Source organism: Anabrus simplex, chromosome 3 (genome assembly GCF_040414725.1).
Source record: "Anabrus simplex isolate iqAnaSimp1 chromosome 3, ASM4041472v1, whole genome shotgun sequence".
Classification (NCBI taxonomy): domain Eukaryota; kingdom Metazoa; phylum Arthropoda; class Insecta; order Orthoptera; family Tettigoniidae; genus Anabrus; species Anabrus simplex.
This window is the reverse complement of record NC_090267.1, coordinates 338,982,032-339,007,251: the sequence shown is the minus strand read 5'-3', so window position 1 is coordinate 339,007,251 and position 25,220 is coordinate 338,982,032. Positions and strand designations below refer to the sequence as shown.

At 37.5% G+C, this 25,220-nt stretch overlaps 1 protein-coding gene across 2 annotated transcripts in view; it reads left to right on the top strand.

Annotated features, from left to right (window-relative positions):
- The window catches only part of LOC136866345 (cytokine-like nuclear factor N-PAC), a 367,035-nt gene that overhangs the window by 43,802 nt on the left and 298,013 nt on the right, over positions 1 to 25,220 (top strand). For both annotated transcript variants that reach the window (XM_067143213.2, XM_067143212.2), the window contains exon 4: positions 18,720 to 18,849. In XM_067143213.2, the coding sequence (XP_066999314.2) occupies positions 18,720 to 18,849 (130 nt within the window). The remainder of the gene's footprint in view (positions 1 to 18,719; positions 18,850 to 25,220) is intronic.

Sequence of the window (25,220 nt, the reverse complement as noted above, 5' to 3'; positions counted from 1 at the left end):
GCAGAACTTACTTCACTAATATCACAATTCTCTCCACTAAATTCCAACAATTCGTTTATCATGACCCGTAAATCATCTTCCTCTAACAGTGGGGGCCAGTAATTCGTTATAGATATTTTAGCAGAAAAAATGTAGGAAAAAGGATCGAATAGAACCCTGGTCTCAGCAGTTTGGACGGAAATCATGAAATATGACTATTAACGGATGCGCACGATAATAAAATGTTGTGTAACTCGCGATAAACGCACACTCCAGTCGTGAAAGAACAACTCAAGACTGGGGATAATAAATAAAGTCACAGTTCTAAAATGACATCAGAGAGGTCTGTTCAGTGTCATAATCTCTAGAAATCCCTTCTACAGCAATGTTATTACATCCAAGGGACGATTAGGCGATGAGCTAAAGCTCCAGCGCGGAGCGCGGCTTTAGGTTGTTGCTGCCCGGACTCAGCTGTGTTCTTTATGTTGCAACTCATGGATGACACATTGGTATTGATAGAACATAGTTGAAAAAATTCACGCAGAGGGCAGACTCATCCAGAATACACTGCTGAAAAGGAAATAAACCTCTGCAGGCAGGCAACTGAGGAAAAAAAAATTGAATCGGCGGATATATCCACGTTCCCCACCGAGCAAGCGACTTGCAGTCGCGGATCTCGCCGCATCGCCCACCGAACAGGTGAAACACCGGGCTAATTCGCCATGTGGTTAGGGGTGCGCAGCTGTGAGCTCACATCCAGGAGATGGTGGGTTCGAACCCCACTGTCTGCAGCCCCGAAGATGGTTTTCCATGGTTTCCCATTTTCACACCAGGCAAATGCTGGGGCTGTACCTTAAGGCCACGGCCACTTCCTTCCAATGCCTAGGCCTTTCCTGTCCCATTGTCATCATAAGACCTATCTGTGTCGGTGCGACGTATGGCAAATGGCAAAAAATATATATATTCCATGTCGTGGAGCTCAGTCTTAACTTCACAAGCATCTATTGTCCCTGGCATTTTACATTTTTTTCAATTCTTACTAATTTCAGTTGACACAGACAGATATCACTTTCCACATTATCACATGAAATAAATTTTATATTCTGAGTCTGTATCGACAAATTATTTTTCAAATAATTAAAAATTGAGGGGAGTCCATCTCTCCAATACTGTAGTTCTTCTAGTAAATACATTGATCAATATTGAAATAGTGGACTCTCCTCAGTTTTTAATTAATTGTAAATATGGTACATTGATCAATATTGGAAAGCTGGACTCCCCTCAATTTAAAATCATTTTAAGGATCACTTTGCTCATCCAATTGTGGGAGTTAGTGATATATGTGTTTGCTGATTTTTTTAAAAGTGTTCTCAATCCATTGAGTTGTTGAACAGCTTCCCATTTGACTCTGAGCAAAATAAAACCTTTGTACTTGCAAAGGGTATACACCATTGTGTTGGGTCTGTATATAGGCAACTGTACAATTTTTTCAGCTCCCCTTTAGTCATCTTTTCTGTGTTGATCAGGGATGCTTTTGCCAGATGTGTTGTTTGAACTAAATGAATTGCCGAGGGACAGATTGATGACTTGTTTATACTAAACTTCTAGTTAGGATATAACGGAGGTGAAGGTGTCAAGAGCTCTAATAATTTAGTCTTGAGCACAATAAATGCAGACTGGATCAAATTTGCAGCAATTAACATAGTTCATACAGAGATAGCAGATGTATTCATGAGGTGATATAGAATGCATGATGGTGTCATCAAGGATATTTGTATGGTCATTCCAAAATTTTCCTTTGGAGATGCTAATTGTGATAATCTCTTTGAAAGCTAGTACTACTGCTTTAGTTAGCTGTGTAGCAACACAGTTATGTTTAGTCTGCGAAGGGAAGAACCGTAATAGGCCATAAACCTGGAATTAGATGGTAGCTGTATTTGTCAGCTCTAATGATTCACTTGAGTACAGTAAATGCAGAGTGGATCAAATATGCAGCAATTAACATGTATCACTAACTCCCACAATTGGATGAGCAAAGTTCCTCCAGTGTGTGATCTTTTGCATGATTGTACACTTTATTTCCATCACACTCCTTTTTAATTCAGTTGCCTTGGTCATTTTATGATTCACCTTGGTCTTCGTGAAGTTATGTTTCTGAAGGTTTGATATTAGATTAGCTAATTTGCTTGGATTACGCAGGGACTGTAAAATCTTTTGAAGATGTGCATATCCCACATTGTCAAATGCTTTTCTTATATCCGGTTTGCAATAGCAAAAGTTCACTTATTTATCTGCCTCGGATGCCATGTTATGAACTAAAGTAGAGGTTTTAGTTTGGATAACTGTATTTCTGCAATATTTTAGAGTAAGGGTACGTTGTTCTAAATAAATATCCAGCCTGGTTTGAAACAGATGATTGGATATATAAGAAATTATATGAACAGGAAGTCAGAAATTGTCACTGCAGTTTCATTGCTTTTTTATGAATAATGAAACGGACTTGTTGTGTAATTTTGATTCACCGTATGTGTTATGTTCCTTGAATTCTTTGTATCTTCTGGAATGTTTTCCAACATGAACCACTGAGAAATCGCATAGGCATATACTGCAGAACATGTGATTTTAGCTTACACATGAAGCAAGTAGGCATGGCCATTCCTTTGTGTACCAATCTCAATATTTTTGTAAACACTGGCACTGCTGTCTTCTTGGAAGTACTGTAGATACGCTTTGACAATTGCTCTGCTTCATTTTATAAAACAGCTCATTTCTTTTGGAATCAACAACTAGAAACGCACTGAATTACCACTCACTCCTATGCACAAAATAGAGAGAGACCACATTAAGTGGAGAACAGAGTAATGTGATGAACAGATGGTCTAAAATGCTGTAAAGAGAGTAGCAGCTTTTAGTTATATTATCTGAAAATTTCTCCCTGAAGATGAATTTTCTTCTTCATCATGCTAAAGTTGTAGAATTGAGTTTTTTTATTCAACACTTCAATATTTTACTTGAAGATTCCTAGGTTTTGTCAAGGAAAGTGAACATGACAAACTTGAAGTGGAATTTGCAAATTACCAGTGTGATACTTTCTTGGAATATATTGTAGGTGGGCCTAAAATTTATTTAAGCTGGGGCAACATTGTAGAGCTTAAAAATTGAAAGTGGACAAATGAGTTCTACAAACCTGTATGTGCAGTATTAAATGTACCTCACAGTAATTTTCCAACAGAAAGGGTTTTTAGTATTAGGAAAAATCAGACAGAATTCAGGCCTACAGTAAGCACATCTACAGTGGAATTGCTTATGCTTCAGAAGACAAAAACTTCATAACGGGGAAATACACTTCAAGAAAACCTATAGGAAAAGCAGCTGCTTGGTGTCGAAACAAGGTACAAAGAATTTTTTATCACAGAATTAACAGGTAATGTGCAACTTTTATTGTGTAATATGATATACTTAACAACAGATTGCTGTGAATGGCAAAGTGGGTGTCGTCATTATCGAGGGGAAAAGACGATGTTGTTGTGACGTAATTGTGGGAATACTGATAACCCACTTCTAAGGTTGGTTTGCACCTGTGTGTAGAGTTTTCTTCATACTCAGCCTGTCTTTGTTCACTCTCAGTTAAGTGATTCTTTGGATCTCCCATTGCTGATACAAAACTGGAATATGCTGTAACATAAAGTTAATGGTTATTTAATGATTATTTCTATTCAGCTATTCTCTCTGTGATATACATATCCACTTTTGTTCTAATCATATAAATTAGATGCAATTTTCTAATCTGTATATCTATGACCTTAAGCTACTGTACCTCTGTATTTTCCAGACTCTTTGGATTGATGATTGACTTCTTGCCTTCTTCAAAAATGCTGGACTCTTACTTATGAGTACTCTATACTTTCTTCCAAGTATAACAATACTATTGCAGTTAGATCAAATCACACTGCGTGCAGACAGCTGCTAACACGGTCTAATTTAGAAGTGATATAGAGAACATATTTCATTAGGCAGTATATAGACCAGTTTCTGTATAAGTAAAGAAACACTGCTTGTCAAAAAAAACTTGAGCTTAATAGGAAATGTCTTTTCAGAAGGAATGTGCTGAACAAAATAGACAGGAAAATACCAGCAACATCTTTAGTTACATTGCGTGCTAGCTATTGAACATTATTCAGAGAATATCTAAAATCTTTATTAAAGTAAAATTCTATAACATCTGAGAAGGTAACTCGGTTTTTAAGTCTTGATACACAAGAAAATAGTGCAGCTTGAGGCGTGTAGATCATAAGGTGTATCTTTAGTCTTCTTAAAAAGAAACCGCAAAACATGTGTTATCCGTGGGAAGAATAAAGCTTGTTCTCTTAAATCTGCGGTATTCAACAGACTTAACTCGGGTGGTACCGAAGTAAACAATGTGGTCGTGTGAAGATCTTAATTTGACCCAATGTTATGATTCCCATTTTGATAATCGTGGAGACATGATGAAAAGATTGAAAGCTAAATTAGGCGTGATTCATTAGCTGATGATGACTCGCAATGAGCATCACAACTAGTACCAGTTTTGTATAAAATGACATGTGATCTAACTCACATCAATAAATTGTCAATGTATTGAAAAGGTGGCTCCTTAATATTTTCAATTTTATGCTGACGACACCGGGCGAGTTGGCCGTGCGCGTAGAGGCGCGCAGCTGTGAGCTTGCATCCGGGAGATCGTGGGTTCGAATCCCACTGTTGGCAGTCCTGAAGATGGTTTTCCGTGGTTTCCCATTTTCACACCAGGCAAATGCGGGGGCTGTACCTTAATTAAGGCCACGGCTGCTTCCTTCCAACTCCTAGGCCTTTCCTATCCCATCGTTGCCATAAGACCTATCTTGTCGGTGCGGCGTAAAGCCCGTAGCAAAAAAAAGTGCTGACAACAAATTACTACGAGACCAACAAGCTAGTCTTCAACAATGATCAGACTATTTTGCATATATCAGCAACAAAGAATTTCATCATCCACAGATTGCAAGCTCTGATCCAGTCTATGGACCTGTGCCTTTGATTATGGCAGAGGAAGTAATGATTGCCATAAAGATGATGAATGGAAAAACAACTGGCCCAGATGACATACCAGCAGAAATCTGGAAAATTCTTGGCAAGCCCGCTGCAGAATTCCTTGCCACACCAACCAGATCATCCAGAATAAACTTACCCTTGCATGGACAACTAGCACAACAGTTCCAATCTGGAAGGGTAAAGGAGACGTGTGCGACTGCTCAACGTACTGCCCTATTCGACTCTTCTGCCATACAGCCATACACTGAAGATATTCAAACGAGTGCTGGACAACAGGCTAAAAAACATTGTCACAGTAAAATCCAACCAGTGCGGATTTGTTAAGGGCTGCAACACCATCCATGCCACACGTCTATTGATGGAAAAACCTAGGGAGAGGCAGAAGAGTGTTCACATGGCATTTCTGGACCTAGAAAAAGCATTTGACCAAGTCCTACATGATCTCATCTGGCGAGCTCTTCGTAGTCATGAAGACCCAGAAGCCTATGCAAGCTGGATACAACTTATATATCACAATACAACTAGTGTGGTCCCGAGTCCAGCTGGAATCACCCCGCCTTTTGATATCACTGTGGGTGTACATCAGGACTCAGCTCTTTAACCATTTTTATCCATTGCTCTGCTTGGATACAGCAATGGCTGACATACAGACATCGCATCCCTGGACCCTTCTTTATGCGGATGATGTGGTACTTGCCCCACAAACATGCCTTGGACTCCAACGCCAGATACAAACTTGGAGTGACAAATTAGCTGAGAATGGTCTGCGCCTCAACATCTAGAAAACCGAATACCTAGAATGTGGCCCCCAAACTAGCGGGACCATAAGGATCAATAATCAAGACTTGCAGAAAACCATGCATTTTAAATACCTAGGGTCAGTTGTCACTTCGAACTGTGATGCCACTTTTGATACCCGAATATGGGTAAATGCAGCTTGGCTCAAGTGGAGACAAGTCACCGGCGTTCTCTGCGATAAAAAAATGCCTTATCATCTAAAGGCAAAAATTTACAAGACTGTGGTATGCTCAGCAGCTATTTACGGGGCAGAATGTTGTCCAGTGACAAAAAAAAAACATGAGCAGACTCTACATACAATGGAAATAAAGATGCTTCAGTGGACTCTTGGACTGACTCGATGCGACCACATAAGAAATGAAGATGTTCGATAAAGGCTTGGTGTCGCTCCAGTTGTGAAGAAAGTGAGGGAAACGCGTCTCCGCTGGTATGGTCACGTTATGAGAAGGCAAGATAGCTCAGTTGCTAAAACAGCTCTCCAAGTTGATCCCAGAGAAATACAACCATGTGGAAGACCATTAAAGTTGTGGACTGATAATATCAAGGCAGACATGCACAGCATTGGGTTAAAACCTGAAGATGACTGCAATAGGATGAAATGGAGTAGATGCAGCAAAACAGCGGACCCCATACTTTGGGATAAATGCTAGGAAAGAAAGAGAATTATAGTGGTATTTATAGGATGCAATATGTTCTGAAATGTGATCAGAATGAGGTTGTAATATATCGTAGGTCCCTTTCAATTTAAGGACTTGTTTCATAAATTTTATTGCAATTTATGCTTTACCACAGCAGCCAAGCAGAATGATGCCTGTGTTTCGATTTCGGGGACTGTTCATATGTCATTGTTTGACGATTCTCTGAATATCCTTTTCGAACTACCCTACAGTCAACTAATTGTGATGCTGGCCTTGCACCGCAACATGGCTGAAGTAGCGCAGTTCGCACTCTATGATTATTAATGCTCTTAGCTTTCGCCTAATGGTATTTAATTTTGCACCAGTGATTCTATAATGCGTATTTTCAATACTTTTCATTATTTGACGTCCTTGCCCCCTTGCTTATGTGACCACCAAAAACATGGCAGACGTTCGTTCAATTAGGTTCGGTCAGGCAGCGCTTCCGCCTCTCTGTGTTATTCTAGCTTATTGGTAATGGCTCTGTCATCACCCCTTCTTTTACTGAAATGAATTTACATTTCTGCTGTATGCAGCGATACTACCTTCATCTGTAGGGAGCGGGCACGGGCCGCTTTCAGCACCTCTCGTGAAAGAAATCGGTAACATTTCGGTGATCTTGTCTTGAGCGGTCAGTCCAGGCTGTGTTACTGTAATTTATAATAATAATAATAATAATATTCCTGCAAGATCTGCAGGAGATTGGGATCTCATTTGAAGATATCCAGGAGCGTGTCCCACTTAAGAAAAAACTCCAAGAACATCAGAGTTTCCTACCAAAGCCGAAGATGAAAACTGGAAAGGCATGGACGGAAGAACGAAAGGAGCAACACCGTATACGAATGAAGGAGTACTGGACCAACATTAAAGCTCAAGGGAAACAGTTGAAATGACGTGGTCCTTAGTTGGCCGAAACGAAACAAGAGAAATATTCCTGCATTTCAGTGCAGATGGAACTCCATGGGAACCCTCTAAATGCTCCGTCATTTGCAGTGAACATTTTGTTTGAGGAAAGCCAAGTAATATTGAAAATCATCCATTATATATATACAATCTGTGTTTCATGAGAGCTATAAGAAGAAACCGAAAAGAGAATGTGATGTATCCTGGTTTGAAAGAGCGAGTAAACGAATGAAATGCTCAAATATACATATGTCTGCTAATCAGGAAACCCATGAATTTATTGTGAGAAATGAGTGTGAGAAACTACATAACTCGGTGCAAGCAGCATTTCAGATTGAAGCAACGACTTTTGTATTCGTTTGTGTTTTTAGTGGGAGTGATGTATAAACACTGTGCAACTCAAGCACAGTACCTCAAAGTATTTCGGAGAAGGTGGATGAAAGTTGTGGTCCCAACACCCTCCTGGACATGTGCAGATCATTGCATGGATACCAGAGCATAAAAAATGAGGCACAGTTGAAGGATTTAACAAGTGTTTCATTTAAAACAGTTAATTTTTTACTTTCATTCTTTGTTTCTAAAGTGTCTATAAATACGTATATGTTTGTTTACTCTTTTTAATGAAAATGAAATTGGGTGTAACCTTTGCTGCCTTGGCAGTCATATTTGGTGTACATTGGACTACTGCTGCGTGAATATTTTTTACTGCTCTCGGAGTAGTCAAGAAACGCACATCTCATTTTATTTTCTGGCCTAGCAAACTATCTGTGCAAAATACTTTGCCGCGCTTTCAAAACATTTTATCCTGACGCACGAGTTATAATAGATTGCACAGAAATTAAATCTGAAACGCCAGCAAGAATAGATGAGAGATGTAACATCTATTCCTCGTACAAGTCATGTTATACATTTAAATTTTTATTAGCTGTGGCCCCAAATGAAACTGTTGTTTTTGTTTCCCCTTGTTATGGTGGAAGAACTAGTGATACTTTTATTGTTAACAATTCAGGCTTCCTAAATCTTTTGAGTGAAGGGGACGTTATATTAGTCGACAAAGGATTCCCAGGCATTAAAGCACAGTCACCTCATTCTTTACTTGTTATGCTGCCTTTTCTTCACAATGGGAGATTTACAGAAGATGAAGTGTTACAAACTCAGAGTGTAGCAAGTGTGTGAATTCATGTTGAAAGATGCATACAGAGGGTAAAAATTTTCAAATCTTCAAAAATTTTCCTAAAGATCTGTTTCCGTATATCAGCGACATTGTTTACTTAGCTTGTGTGCTAGCAAATTTCTTGCCACCAATAATAAAGAACGTAGAACTGTAACCCCTGCACAGAATTCACTTGTATAAATCTATCTTATTAGAACTTTGCTTAGCAGCATGATGTGTTATCTACTTATTCCAACTGAATTCCTATTCATTTGCTTACTGGATGCTGCCCATCAATAGCTTGTCAAAAGCACTCCGGAAATCTCGTTCGCGAAATTTGAGTTTTCACAGATTCATATATATGAGGTAGTTACAGTTGTTATTAAATTTGCCTGTGACAGTAATATCAGGTTTAAATGTATTTTTATATCTACAGTACTTTTTTGGAACCTTAATTATATTTAAAAAGTATACATAGTATTTTCAACATGGTAGTAGGTCTACAGCAGGAACATGCTGACAGATAAGACGTGATTTACAAGAGATTAACGCTTGTACATTGTAGTCATAATTCACTAAAAAGAGCATATAATAACCCTGTTTGACTTTAATTCTTCACATTTGATGTACTGATAATTCAACAATCAGTTACTAATCGTAGGCTTTCATCTTCTGCTGCAATAAAGGGATGAAGTGGCCAAAATAAAACCTTTCCAACAATGGAATGGATGTTTCAAGAAAGGAATAATCATACTTCACAGGGACAATAACAGAACCCAGAGGTGAATATACATAAAAATCCAGCTCCTGAAGTCCTGTACAATATAACAGTATCTGACACTGACTGTAATAGATATGGCTATTTTTCAGTCTCAAATTATCATCTGAGTCTCTGTGCAAGTATTTAACATTTATAGTGTCAGGAGGTTCAATTATTGGTCTATCATTGCACGAAATCGGACACTTATTTTCTAGAACCTTGGAAATATGTCCATCCTTTCCTAGAACCAACCCGTCTGGTGTTGCACAAAGCCCGGTTTATTTACAGTGTATTACTACCCCCGAGGTTACACATTCAAATCCTGCTAAAGAGGAATACTATTTCAGGGCAATGCCCTCAGTAGTCTTGCATAAATAAGATTTCTATGAGACACGGGAGTTTCCTCAAGGAATTTTTTTGCTAATTCATGAGGGTTTCGCATCCTTCTGGCCCGATGGGCTCGACTTGAAGCAGAAATGCGTAGTGCCCACACCTTCAACCATTCATAACTTTCACTTGGAAACTGAGTTTTAAATGCTATATGAACTATTTTTTCTGTTGTAACTGTAATGCCAATATTGACGCTATTGTTGCACAACTCTTCACACAAACTTTCTGCTACCGATTCAGACTGTTTTCATCGCCGCTCTAGTCATTTCAATCCAAGGTGAATTATCTAGATCTGTTTTTCCTACCTCATCGATGGTAATAACAGCACCTTTGTCAGTTCTCGCCCTCTTCTTTGGAAATAGATCTTCAGCCTTCTTCCCTTTCGCATATTTTACGGACCCTAGAAGATATAAAATCTACACTGTATTAATCATATTATGAGCACTTACATTTATTACATAATTAACAGCGATAATATTACATACCAGCTGTTTTCAAATCTGGTTTCCCCCCATTATTGCGGCAAATTTGTCTTACTAAATCTTGAATCAGAATTGCAGTACTGTATAATGGCGCATACGTGTTTACAACGCCCTCCGGCACCAGTCACACAGTCACAGTTTGATTCAACACAGTTTCGTTGATTGTCAAGCTGTAATAGAAATTCGATGTATTACAGACTTTACTGAATCACATAAAATTAAATTATAAAATAGAATATTGTATGTTTAACAATAATGAGCTAACGTAATTACCTCAATTGTAACCTGGTACGGGCTTTTGCTAACACTCGTCTGCCTTATGACGAAGCAAGTAATTGTACAACTGGAAACAGATCGTCTTTCTTCAACTTGTAACACATGGCCACTGTCAACTACTTTCTGTGCTTTATTCACTGTTGACTTGCGACTGTTTTGGAAGTGTTTGTACTCAAACCCATGTTGTGTTACAACTTCCATAGCACTACTTCATATTTTGACGACAAGATGCAACGATAATTTGTCCGTAACTATGATGCAAGTCATCACTTCAGCGGAACGCACTCTCACTGTATTAATGCTCGGAATTACGCCAGAGCGATCTGTCACTAGTACCGTGCACGCTCCCTATAGGATGAGTTGGAAACCCTTGCTTGTGTGACCACCAAAAACATGGCAGACGTTCGTTCAATTACTTTCTGTCAGGCAGCGCTTCCGCCTCTGTGTTATTCTAGCGTATTGGTAATGGCTCTGTCATCACCCCTTCTTTTACTGAAATGAATTTATCATATTTATATTTCTGCTGTACGCAGCGATACTACCTCCATCTATAGGATGAGATGGAACCCTTACCACTGAGGCTGTTGAATGGCATTGACAAATTTTGATTGTGAATGCTTTGTTGTTGGTATTTCCTTGGTAGAGATATGATTCTGCCAAAGTGAAATAGTACAAGCTCTTTTTTTTTTTTTTTTTTCCCCCTTAAAATGCTTGTCATTTTGTGACGTGACATGCCAGTTTGTTGCATGTTGCAACATTAATATTAAATACTTCTGTAAGACTGGTAGATATGACATCTGTTTAGTCAAGTTCAAAATAGTATTCCTTGTGGCCGCAATTAAGATTAACTGTATAAGAATATAAGAGCTGTAGATCCCAGCTACTGTAAATGGCTTGTAAAACTCATTAATGGGAAACTAGTCCAAAATTATGATATTGAGATTTCACAAAAGCAAATTTCAGAAAAATAAGTTAGAAGATTTATTTGCTTCGTCTTCACATCCAAGTGAGACAAATTTTACTGAAGTAGCAAGTTTCATGCCCGGCTAACAAAATATCAGCCAACAGGTTTTGAACGTTTCGAAAAGTGACAAAATAACATACATTACTACAAACTTCATAGAATGCAGTTATGTTAATAGAATTTCTTAACTATCACATTGAAATTATTCAGGAAGAAAGAGTGTTATTCCAAGAATAGATTTAGCACCTGTCTAATCCTGGAAGTGGTTTCCTTCAAGAATGGCTCAAATGATAGAACACCTTCTGAGCTCAAGTTGGTGGGTTTGATCCCGGCTTAGCCTGGTTGTACTTGAACGTGCTGAAATATACCAGCCTCATGTCAGTAGATTTACTAGCACACAAAAGAATTCATGGGGCACAATATCCTGGCACCTCAGCATCTCGAAAAACTGTAAAAGTTGTTAGTGGGGCATAAAATCAATAATTAAAAAAAAAAAATCCTGTAAATGTATCCTGCCGCTATCAAGTTATAGAAAGAAAGTATTCATTTGAGGAAAATCTCTCCACTTTGGTGTTTAGCTATGGATAACTATGTACCTTTCTCAAGAGTGCACAGATCCTTGGTCGTCAAAGTACTGTAAAAGTCCAATCCACCACTACACTGGATATGGTTTTGTTTATAAGGAAATTTTATAATACTTGTTCTGATTCAATACATTTGACATGTATGTAACATAGAAGTACAGTAGAACCCCGCTTAACTAAAATGCTGTAGCAAAATTGTATTTTAATATTTTGTTTTTCTTGCTGCCACAATTCTTAGCCATCAATATTAGTAATTTTCTTGATATACGTGCTGAGAGCTACTAGGCAAACCCTATTTTTATATTATGACTTATGCCAGAATGCCCGTGTAAAATAAAAGTTTCATACCGTCCAGTTCATTCCATGGTAGATTTTTCTTGAACAAGCAGGAATTATTATTACATTATTATTATTTCGACTTTTAATTTCCTAAAGTATTTACCGTGTGTCATTGGAAAAACTGCGTCAACCGAAGCTGCTCCGCCCCCTTTATTTTGGATATATGGGGTTCTGCTGTACATTAAAATGTTAATTTCACATTTCCTATTACTTTTTAAATAATAGGCCTACTTATGACAGTCAACCCCATATGAGACTTACATGTAAGACTCATTACCATGTTCATTTCAAATTTTTATTCGCTTTTCACATAGTAATTTTGGCTGTCGAAGGCACGTTTTCATACTAGTATATGTGTGATGAATGCTCAAACTGGAGGCTGCTGTGGACCTCAACAGCTCTGCCATAAGCCGTCATAGGTAGCCCACACATCGCTGAAGAGGTGTACTGGGGAAATTATGAGTGAAGTAGCTTCCCGTTGGTTTCCTCGCTGAGATGGAAATCGCTATTACATCTCAGTTTGCCGAGCTCACTGAAATGCCCGGACCAACCGACCCTGTGGGGGACGTTTCCTCACCATTCATAACAGGGACTGGCTGCATAATGAATGGCATTACTGACATCATTCATACCTCGGTCACTTTCATGTTGTCAGAGTTAAGGATGATACTGATACAGATCAATGAAACTGGCAAATTTGTTCTAGCCCGCACCAGAAGATATAGTGCATTGTAAACACCAGGCCTCACCAGCGAAGGCATATTCCATAAATTTATACAAATATATCAAAATAATGTTCTCTTCTGTATAATTTATAAACTAGACAATTGAATACATTAAAGACCTAAATTTAAAAACAAAATACAAATGTTATGCTGTATTGATTGCTGCCAATGCCACTTATGCCTGGGAAATTTCAAGGGGATTTGGTGACTTACTGAGGGGTTCTCTTACGGGGCAGTGATAATAAGTGTGCATATATTGCATGTCTTTTGGTTCAGTTGTAAGAACAACAAATATTAAATATATCACTGCCAATTCTTTCAGGAAATACAGTATTAAATAGATAGATTTTTTTTCTTTTGCAGATACCATTTCAACCACGACTTTGACAGGCATACTTTGCCTTAGTACATCCACTTATGCTTTCACCATTCTCACTACTGGTTTTGCAGTATCTTATGAAAATACATCAGAATAATTGCGGGATAAGGTGACTAAAGCTGCAGAATAATTCGATTCATATATGGTTAGATCATCACCTGTGCAGAAGTAGGCTTTGGACTAGCAAGTAGTATATATTCTTAACAAATACTACTTTTCATAGCATTGAACATTCTCATTTTGTGCGACTTGTGCAACAACTTTGCCTTGGTTACGTTCCTCCAAAGAAAGGAAAGTAGTGGATCTTCATTGGAAACTGTTTGCGAAGATGAAAAGATAACTTGTTCCCTTATTCTGAAAAATCAGAGTTCATGTGTATAGTGTTTGATGTCTGATCATTTGTTTATATCGAACTTATAAATACCTTTATAGTTACCAGCAAAACAGGCAATCTTTATTTAACCTCTTAACTGGGTATTATTGATGTGCTTGGTGTAACCTGGCCTGTGTATTTTTTCATCAGATTGTTGTTACACGGCAGGATAGGCAGAAAAGTTAGTAATATCATTAGTATCATTCATCTGTGATACAAAAATTAAAATAAAGGAGTTGTAATTAATTAATTTTAATGTTAGAGAAATGTTCAACCTTTTTTACATTAACTGCAAGGTCATTGACCTAGTTAAAATTTGAGTGTTTTGTTCATATGTTAGCACCTAAAATTAAAACAAATAAAAGAAATTAATATTTACAAATTACACATCATGCTAGTGACATTGTAAAAGATTTTACATTAACTTCACGGTCAGTTACGTCATTTACCTCACTAGAACTGCAGTGATTTGTCTCAGAGATAGTTTTTATCTCACTTGGGTTTGTTTCCACCCAATCTCTCACTCGTGACAGTCGTTTCAAGTTCGGATGGGCTTCTAAAATCTGTTTAGCATACACTTTGGTCTGTTCGGCAATAAGTTGAAACATATCATAACCTATGAACTGTTCAAAATATTCCAACACATTGGATTAATCGTCAAAGTCCACATTTACACCACTAGCACCAGAAAGTACGAATTTCTGACGTGAAACACCACGCTCCGGGAAAGGTTGAAACATGTCTAGCCCTTCGCCTTCATCCAATTCGTCATGTTGTTCACCTTATTCTTCATTCTCATTCTCTGAACCAATTTCACTATCAGACTCCCCTTCATCTGTATCAAACCACTCATCTTTGGATTTCTGAGAAGATATATCGTCATAATCATTCTCTAAGTGTGAATCATATTCCCTTCTTTGAGCGTTTCGAACTTACGCTTTGAACTAGATGCTGCCATATTTGGGCCACTGCGGACAAGTAGCACCGCACAGTTGTAAAATAAAAACAAATAAGCTTCAGGAGGCATGACATGTGGTGTTTGCTGTCATCGAGTCGGAAAAACATCAATTAAGGCGACAATACGCGACGCGGCAAAGTAGCTCGTCATATCCAGGATATATTCGCGGTAAAGGACGAGTACGTATATATTCGTCATGCCCATTACCCTGTAACATTCAGCATACGAATATATACGTCATACCCAGTTAAGAGGTTAATGGGCAGTTTTGATACATCTGGTCATGCTCACACTGCCAATTATGTAGCAGAAGTGGCATTGAAAAATGTGAGGAGGCCTTTGTAAGTGCAGAGTTCATCCTCCTGTTACAGATAATGCTTCCAACACTTTAAAAATGTCTCTTCTTGAAAATTATGAAAATTTGGATGTCATTTGCTTATAAATACTCTGCACATGTACTAAATCTGCTAGCAAATGACTTTGTTTCCTATTGTGAGAGAATATTTGATAAATGTGATGAAGTTCTTGAGAAGCGAACACTTCCCTAATACATGTCACAGAAAGCTGGTACCTCAAAAAGTTGTACTCCCAAGTGAAGTGTACTGGAATACCATGGTACATTGCCTAGAGATATTTCTTAAAGGCTGGCCAACTTAAATTCATGAAGAGAATTGGGAAACTATTGATAAAGCGGTGCAAACAAGTTTCTAATTTTGTATTAAAATGGAATATGGAGGATATGCTGAATTGTTCAAAACATATCGCCATTTCCCTTCAGGAAACTATCTGTACTATTTCAGAGTCAGTACATGAGTGGAAGAATCTTCAAACTCTAAGGGGCAGAAGAGAAGGGATTGGAAGATGAAGGGGAAAAAATTGCAACTTTTACTTTGGCCAAATCAGCGAACATTAGAAGATGTAATAGCACAGAAATGAGATTGCCGTCCTATAAATAGTATACTTAAAGTAGAAAAGCAAATACCAATAAAACCGGGCGAGTCGGACGTGCGGTTAGGAGCACGCCGCTGTGAGCTTGCATCCGGGAGATAGTGGGTTCGAACCCCACTAGTTTAACAGTGATATTAATCTTTTTGCAAGTGCTTTACCTTCAACTTAATTTATGGTTTTTCTGGTATAAATCATGGTGCTCACATTAGCGAATAATTAGAAGGCTCTTACAAATTTCATTTGCGCTCAGATAATGTTAACTGAATGTGAGTTTGTAAAAGCAGTAATATTTAACAAGATAATGATTATGAGGACAGTTTTACATCTTAAATTATAACATACCTACTTAAACCTAAACCTTTTAAATCTAAGAATTTCATTTTTGTCCGTATTGAACTGAGAATGGAAGGTAGGAAACTTAAAAGGGTCCACGTTTTCAATACAAAAATGTTATAGTTTATTTACAACATATATTTACACTTGGAACTAGTTTCGACGCTGGTTGGCGTCATCTTCAGCCAAAATGTGGGAAATAGGCTAGCATGTAGACATTTATATTACACAAGGCGTTACATTAAACAATACACATCTTACGAGGAGATAAAAACAGGGACGAGTATAGAAACAAATGAATCGTTGAGAAAACAAAAGTTATACATATTAAAAATAACCTTAACCACACATCTTGCAGTGCGAAAATATTCGCCTTGAATGATTCCTGAATACAAAACTCACGCGCACACATTTCTGAAGAGCCAGCAGGCAGGAAAAAGCAAAGTGAAACCTTAAGAGTTCTTCTGAGAAGAGTTCATCATTTTTTCTGTTCCAACTAACTAATGATGTCTCCCTTGAGTTCCTGATAAACATACACAACAGGAAATTCTCCTTCACTCTCAACAATAGCTATAAAGACCAACGGTAAATTGCATGCATTAGCGATTCAAACTGGTAGTTCATCGTTTTTTTAATAAGGTTGTATTCTAACATCTTATTACAGTTATATTTTAATTGCAGAGGACTATTTTCTGTAATGAAACTTAAAATTTACTTGCGATGGGTGTTTTGTTTCTTCTTCTCTCTTTCATACGGCACCCTGTCATGCTTCAGCACCTCACAGTATTGTATTTAAAAGTGACAGAGTTAAGTAATTACAAGTCGTAAGAGGTTTCAAGGCATGGAAATAATTATAGGAATCCTCACCAGATGATTTCAACATATCAGTGAAAAGTTGGTTTAGACTGTCAATCTACATAAGGAAATTCTGTTTAACCTGCTGCAGTGCAGCAGAGATTTAAGTCTAAATGCTCTCAAGCGAAAAGAGGTCAGATTATTTTAAACTCTTCAGGAAGAAAAAAGAAACGTTGATTTGGACTGATTCTTACATACAAGGAAGGCACAGGTCACCACCTTCAAAGATGTACCATTTCGATCTCAACTTTAAAACTTCACAAGCTAGAAAAAATTAAATTAGGCCCACAGGGGTCTATACCACCTATAGAGGTCGGCAGCATGTGAAGAAAATGAGGTCTATAAGAGGTATGGAGGTTGGTGTCAAGGGGTAAGTGGGAAACAGCAGAGCAGTGTTCAGTTGTCTGGTCTGGTCGTTCTAGTTCTGGAAATTAGTATCATTAGAAAGCCAGCATAGTACTGTTTGTGAAAAGTGAGAAACTATGCTGTTTTTCATCTGATCAAGCATTTCATATGATAGCATTGCTTTTGACTGCAGAATTCTAGTTGGTTAATATTGTATTCTGACAAGAATAGTGATGGCATTGTAGTGACCTAAGTCGAGTTCAGTTTAAAAATTATCGTCTATTAGAGCATTATGGGAAAATGGATGAGTGAATTTTAATGAAAGTATTTCAGTATAGAATAAGATCGAGTAGGATCTTGGCTATAATTTGTCCAAACAATTTCACAGGAGGGGGTGTTTCAGAAGGGTCCTAAAGCATAAAACTTGATGCCTCTCTTACAGTTGGTTTTACACGAAAATAGCTCATGACGAATTTTTGTTCTATATCTTTTTCTGATATGGTGAAAAATGAGGGAAATATCAGTGGCAGTCGTGTGAAATTTCAAGGCAACAAGCTGGTAACTAACTCTTTGGATTCTAAAAAGACTTACTATGGAAATAGTTCCAGCAATATTTTAAAGGCTTTGCACAAACATGTTGATATTCTTTGAAAATTAACCCAATACTTGGCTTTATTTTTATATCGGAAGTATGAGATGAAATCGAGATCAGGAGGAGAAAAAAACTGTAAAGGGTACAGAGAGCAAGGAAATGAATAAGTCACAACAAGCCATTGACCGGGGAGGCATGCCGTCTTACATGCCCCAGAATCCAGGGAACAATGTGAGGGGTAGACAAAAATTCCATACACGTGCTGAGTGATTGTCCTGTCAACGACTGGTTCTACAACTAGTAATAATTCTAAACTTGATGCTATGGATATGTTTGCTGGCCTGGTGTTAAATGAGAAATGTTAGGACTGTGGCTGACTTTGTGGTGGCCAATACTGTTCCTAGGTCATCATGTCACATAGCAGTATTTACATAGAAGACCTTTTTTTGTTTTCCTAGTGTTGTGTGTTTTTTGCTCATCACCATCTTTGTAAATGGCTGAAAGTATAATATAAGCTTACTTCTTGCCAACAGTTATATAAGCAATAATTAGCTCATATTCTTCTTTACATTTAAATTAATAGGAAAGTATTTAACTCATCCCTCCCATGCCCACTGTCCACATATTTAGTGTATTGACTTACAGTATTCACAAAATATGGAATTGGACATAAATATATCAAGATTTTAGTGTTCACTTTGATATAGGAACAACATAACAAAACATCACCAGAAAATGTTCAGAATTTTTCATCCAAGAACTGATTGGTTTGAGGGAGTAAATTTAATTTAGATGAGACTATGTAATATTCTAATATTGTGTATTTCTCTGAATTTCAGTGCATGGATTGAAGAGAGCAATATAAAACCTTACTTTGAATTTAGAGACCAACTAATAAAGTCCAATAAATCTGGAGCATTTAAAGATGCTTTGGCAGCGATCGAGGAATATATCAAGAGTAACGGACAGGTAAGTCAAAGCTCTCTAAGTGACCCCCTATCATCATCTCCTCCTCGTGGCGATGTCCTTCCTAACTACAACCGTGTGTGGTACGATGCGTTCACTATTGCATGTTCATGTGGTTGTTGGTAATGTGGTGTGTTGTATCCAGTGAAGAAGAAATGTACAGTAGATTAAAACAAACACGAATGCAGAATCCCCAAGCTAGAGATAATTTACAATACACAGCTAGAATCTGCTGCCCAGCCAGGAATCAAACCCAGGGCTTTCTGAACTAAAGGCTACTGTGCAGACCCTTCATCCAAGGAGCTGTATGGGCCATATCATTTAGAATGTATTGTATTTTACTTGAGATTTTTAAAATATCCAGCATTAATTGAATTTTATGCTAAGTTTAACATAATATTTAAGCGGGTGTAGGTTGGCAAAAACTATTTCTTTTTTAAAGAAAAATTTTACTGCAAATGAATGTATTGTATTTTACTATTAAAAACTCCTTTTTCAAGCAAACACTTCATGAAAAATAAGGATACTGAATATGCACTTAGGTCCTTTTAAAATGCCATTTGCGAACTGTTCAGTATCTTAAAATCTTCACCCCTTCAACAGACAGGTTAATGGTGAGAATGGTGATAGCTGTTTTAAGAGGTACAACAATATGTAGTTGTTAGCTCAAATGGGAGCCATTCCTATGTGTACGTCTGTTAGAAAGTGACAAGCTATATTATTTAGTGGTGATAGTGCGACAGAACCATTTTGTAGACTAGCCATTTTAAAAAATGTGTATCTGTGTTTTATTTTTTTCCTTTACTTGTGTCATTGTTTCGATATTGTAATTGTCTTGTACATCGAAACAATTTTATCTGTAATGTACCTACAACGTTAAATTCAAAATAGTTACAAATTACATCCTTCAGTGGTTTAAGGTAGATAATAGGCCTATATAGATATACAAATGGTTTAGTTTAACCCGTTAAGTGGGGAGGTCATAAATGAGAAATTTCTGCATAGTGGGGAATCATTTTCAGTAAAAATTTTCTTTAAAAAAGAAATAGTTTTTGCCGCCTACACCCGCTTAAATGTTATGTTAAACTTAGCATAAAATTATACGTTGCAGTGTAAATTGCCTTATTATTTACAATTAAAATGATTTTTCAATTCATCCAGTGTCAGTGCAAAAATTGCATATGTGCCATTTCATATTTACTCCGATTCGGAATATTATATGTGTAGCTTATATTAATTCATTGTTGAAATGCGTAACACACAAATGACAAATTATCAAAAATTCCAAACAACAGACACATTCACTCAAATATCACATTTTCCAGAAATAAAATAGGAAAATGTACTCACCACGTAGGCCTATAACTTGCCATTGTAGAGGGCAGCGAGTAATCCACGGGTTCATTCATCACAATTTTGTCACCACATTGTACAAAATTACCCTACACTGTTTAACACTATTTACACTAATTATTTACACTCACTGGCTATAACAAGTGACTGGAGTAAAAATTTTAAAAACTCTTTCAGTATGGTCACTGATAGTTGCCGGCAGACAGATTGTACAGCGGTCACAGTGTAGACTATGATCTTCTCAAATTCCCCTAGCATACAACCTGAGACTCGCTGGCATATTTGCAGTGCTCATACTTCAGCTGTATGGTATAGCCTGAAGCAAGGAGAGGGGCACAAAACGACATTGCATACTACACAATAATACTGAGTGTCCCGCCGGTGGCCTTTCGCCATGCAAACAACTCATCTCTTATTTGCATGCAGTCTTGATTTTGAGGCTGGATTGAAATCTGGAAAATGCCTTCCTGAGAATCGAGTTGACAGGTCAACATGTGCGGGTATCACTGATCAAATTGGCAAGGCTGCATTAGGGGTAGCGTTCGCATACTTCTGAAATAGTTTCTGCACAATTTGAATACGAAACTCCAGCTGAGTGAATTTACCACCATGTTTCTTGTATATCACAAAAGCATTGAACATTGTTATGTCCAGTAGGTGTCTAAAAATTTTGTAGTAATACTTCTTCATTATTTTTCTCACCGTACTGTATGGCACGATACATTGGTCCGATAAGGAAGTACAACTCCTTCCCATTGAGTCATTGTACTCAATACATACGACCGGCTTTTCTTTGGTTTCTCCTTTCTTGTTTAGAACAGTGCGCATTTCCGTGTCATGAATGGTACTCAGCATGCAGACATCTCGCTTGTCTTTGCACTTCAAGGCCATGAGTTTGTCTTTATAGGCACCCCCTGTGGGGGGGGGGGGCAGTAGAATAACACCCACGGTATCCCCTGTCTATCGTAAGAGGCGACTAAAAGGGACCCCAGGGGCTCTGAACTTTGGAGAGTGGTTTGACGACCACGGGACCCACAGCTGAGACCTGGCATTGCTTCCACTTACATGTGTCACGCTCCTCACTTTCATCTGTCCTATCCGACCTCCCTTGGTCAACTCTTGTTCTTTTCCGACCCCAATGGTATTACGTATGGAGGCCTAAGAAGTCTTTCATTTTCACACCCTTCGTGGCCCGTGTCCTCCTTTTCCAATACCTTCATTTTTCGTGGTGCCGGACCCCTTCCATTTCTTCTCTCTGATTAGTGTTGTATAGAGGATGGTTGCCTAGTTGTACTTCCTCTTAAAACAATAAGCACCACCACTAGAGATGAGCTTAACCGATATTTCAGAATATCGGTGACAGGCGTATCTGTGACACAAAAATAGCTGTGACTTTTATTGGTGATTCTGTCACAGGTAGCACGAGCATATGATTACGGCACGGTCACTCTTTGGTGCGGACGGCCAGTGTGGGAATCTCTATCCTCTTTGATGGGAATACTATAGATGATATGATTAGGTCGGGCAGTATTTTTTCGGAAGATTCGGGACATTAGAAGTGGGGAAAATAATATTCACCTTTATAAATTAAAAGTTTTAATAAAGCATAGGGAAGAGGTTGTTAACATGATGTGCAATAACAAACGAAATATAATTACCCGTGTAGTGTCTCCTGGATACCAATTGCTTACGGTACTTAAATGTAGGTTTTAGAATAAACTGACTTAACTTTCATGACGAGTGTTAATTATACAATGTAACTTCACACAAGTATTACATACAGCAGGGGCTGATATTCAACCTTGAGGTTCGTTACAGAAACAATCGTAACCTCATTTATGTTATACACCTACAGTACCTAAGTGCAATAAAGATTTAAGAAAATGGAACTGAAAAACTGAGGCATATTATTTTCATAGTTTCGTCGCTAACAACAAATAAGAAACTGATAATTTAATACAAAGAGTACTCCCATATTTACATTTATCATTCAATACTGTGTTACAGTGTAAACTTTTGCACACTTCTTAAAGCTTACCTTATCACAGTTGCAAAGTACTGTAACAAACATTCATCATCAGCTTACAATTTGACACACTGGCTGTTCCGCATCATAATTTAAGTCCTGCCACAAACCAGTTTCTCTCTTTATATTTCTATAAGCCAACAACATTTATAGGTACCGTACCGGTATTCTCTCTTTGCTTGTTAACTGCGCATTTCCAATATAGGGCCTACTTTATCACAGAAGGTAAGAGTAGTAAATATTATAACGTGCTCATCACTCTAAAAAGCAGCCCTGCCCCAATAAAAATTGAAAATTCACTGTACTTTCCATATACATTTATGGATTGTAAAAAAAAACAAATTAAAAATATGTACCAGTACCTATTAAGTTATAACACTACAATTTTAGCAAGTACTGGTAATTAGACTTCCCCTAACAACCTGGAAGAAATTTTTTCAGCCAATTTTGCTCTTTCATGCATTTAGTTTTGCAAAATAGGGTTTATTTAAATGGAAATAAATGTGCTTTATAACGTAGCAACTAACAAAAAACATGACATGGTGCATAAGTGCATAAAATTAAAGTTGCACATGGAAGTTGCTACTTTACCTTTGTTAAATGAGAAAATAGCATTACATAATCTTTATGAACTGAATTTCAAGTAGGCCTGTAAGAAACAAATAACAATCAAAATCACTTAAGTAGTTCTTTGAGAAAAATAACGCACATACTATGAGAGGTTGTGATCATAATAAAAAAAACATATCAAGGATAATGCATATAGTATATGTCCATATTTACAAATGTGCACAAAACGTAGGAAGAACATTAGCATATTTCATTACTCTTCTTCACGACACTTTCTTCAAGATGACAAAAGCAGTCACTGAAATAGTTGTTTTACTAAACTTGCAAAACAATACCTAGCTTCACAAAACCAGTAACACAACAGCAAAGGTGCTGCTGCAACAAGACCACAACCAGGATGAACTGGGCAACAAACTTAGTGGTCATCATGATGTGCGAGAAAAGACAAGTGTCCATAACCAAGTTTTGTACCAGAGACTAGTGAAAACATCATTTACAAGCTTATGTACATTGTGCAAATGTCTTCTTCTTAACAATAATAACTGAAGCATAGGGGAATGAATATACAAGAAAACATGATTTTATAGAATAATAGAATAAATATGAAACAAATACGCTCAGAATATAAACATTGATTATCACATACTTAGTAGCAAGTATAGAATCAATTGAGATATACACCTTAGAAACTAGAACTACAAATGTAGGATGATGCTAGGCTTGGATGTTGCAGTATCTTGACTTACTCAAGACAATGAAAGAATCCTTTTCTACACTCCAAGGTTGGAATTGAGGAACAAGATTTGTTGTGCCTTTTTTCAATGCAGTCTCTTTCTTCTGTCACTGAAGATTAAGCTCCCCTTGGAGAAGACTCGTTCACAGGGTACTGAAGTAGATGAAACACACAAAATTTCTTGAGCTATTTCACTCAAGAAGGGAAACTGAACTTTGTGTTCATACCACCATTTTAATGGATCTTCAGTTCTACTTAGAATATCACATTCTTAGTATCTCTGGACTTCAATAATTGACCTGGATGTAGGCGTCCCTTGTGGAAGTGCTTGTGAAAGACATTTGTCTATTAGTGACCATGGTGAAAATGCATCTCTCTTCTCAACAGTGAGACTTTAGGGTTTATCACCTTCCAGAGACATAATTCTCGAAGCTATCAAATTTTGTAGCTTCCTTTTACTGGTTTACAGTGCTTGGTGATTTTGGAAAGCAAAGTTTTTAAATCTTGGATCAAGAAAGGTACATAAACCAAGAGTGTTGCTCTCTTCAATATGGCCAAATCTCTCCTTGAGCCCAGAGCTTAATGTTTGTATGATATTTTGTGACAAGTCAGTAAAACTTTCACTACTAAATTTTTCATAAACTGACTGTAGCCCATTAGCCAAAACTTTGACAAGTGATCCAGATATGTATTTTTCACCACTAGCTGCTTTTGTCACAATTTCAAGGGGCTTTAATATTTTACACATTTCATGGATAACTTTCCACTCTTGGGTGTTCAGAACAGGTAAATCTTTGACGATGAGTGCTGTGGTGCTTTTGATGGCATCTTCTAACTCACAAAACCGTTCTAACATGTAGAGTGTGGAGTTCCATCTTGTTGGTACATCAAGAATTAACTTTTTTACTTGAGCGACTCCACTGTTTCTCTGGAAACTCAGTAGTTTTTCAGTTGCTTGAGAACTCCTTTTAAAAAATTTCACTACAATTTTTATTTTGTTCAGGATTCCATCGATAAGGTGGATAGCTTTTGTCACAATAATAATCAGCTGGTGAACAAAACAGCCGAAATGCTTCCACTGAAGAATGTCTGTTATAGCTCTTTTGATGTTGGCTGCATTGTCTGACACTGCAAGCACGATTTTATTTTCCAATTTGTATTTCTTCATAAACCTTTGTAATTCTTGTGATAAATTCTCACTTGTATGGCTTCCTTCTAAAACACAACATTCTAACAGGACAGATTTCAGCTCAAAATTATCAGTTAAGAAATGACAGGTTTTGGCCAAAAAACTTTCATTGTTTATGGAAGTCCAACAATCGGTCATAAGGCACACCTTCACAGCTTCCATCATAGTTTTTACCTTATTCAGACACTGTTCATGTAACGCAGGTATCATTTTTGAAATCGTCCGTTGATTTGGTAGTACATACCCTGGATTAAGTGCTGCGACAAATGCCTTAAAACCCTTGTTTTCAACTATTTGAAAAGGCTGAAGGTCATATATTGCCATTTGAGCAAGTAGTTCATCCAGTTCCTTTTTTTTTTTAAAAGGAAGTCACTTTTCTCGATATGTATGTTGCAATTGAACTTTGACATAACCGCGGCTGAACCTGACAGACTTCTTGCACTTCCGTCGAAGCTGTGCTGGTTGATGGAGTAGGTACTGGTGAAGCTGTGGTGGTTGATGAA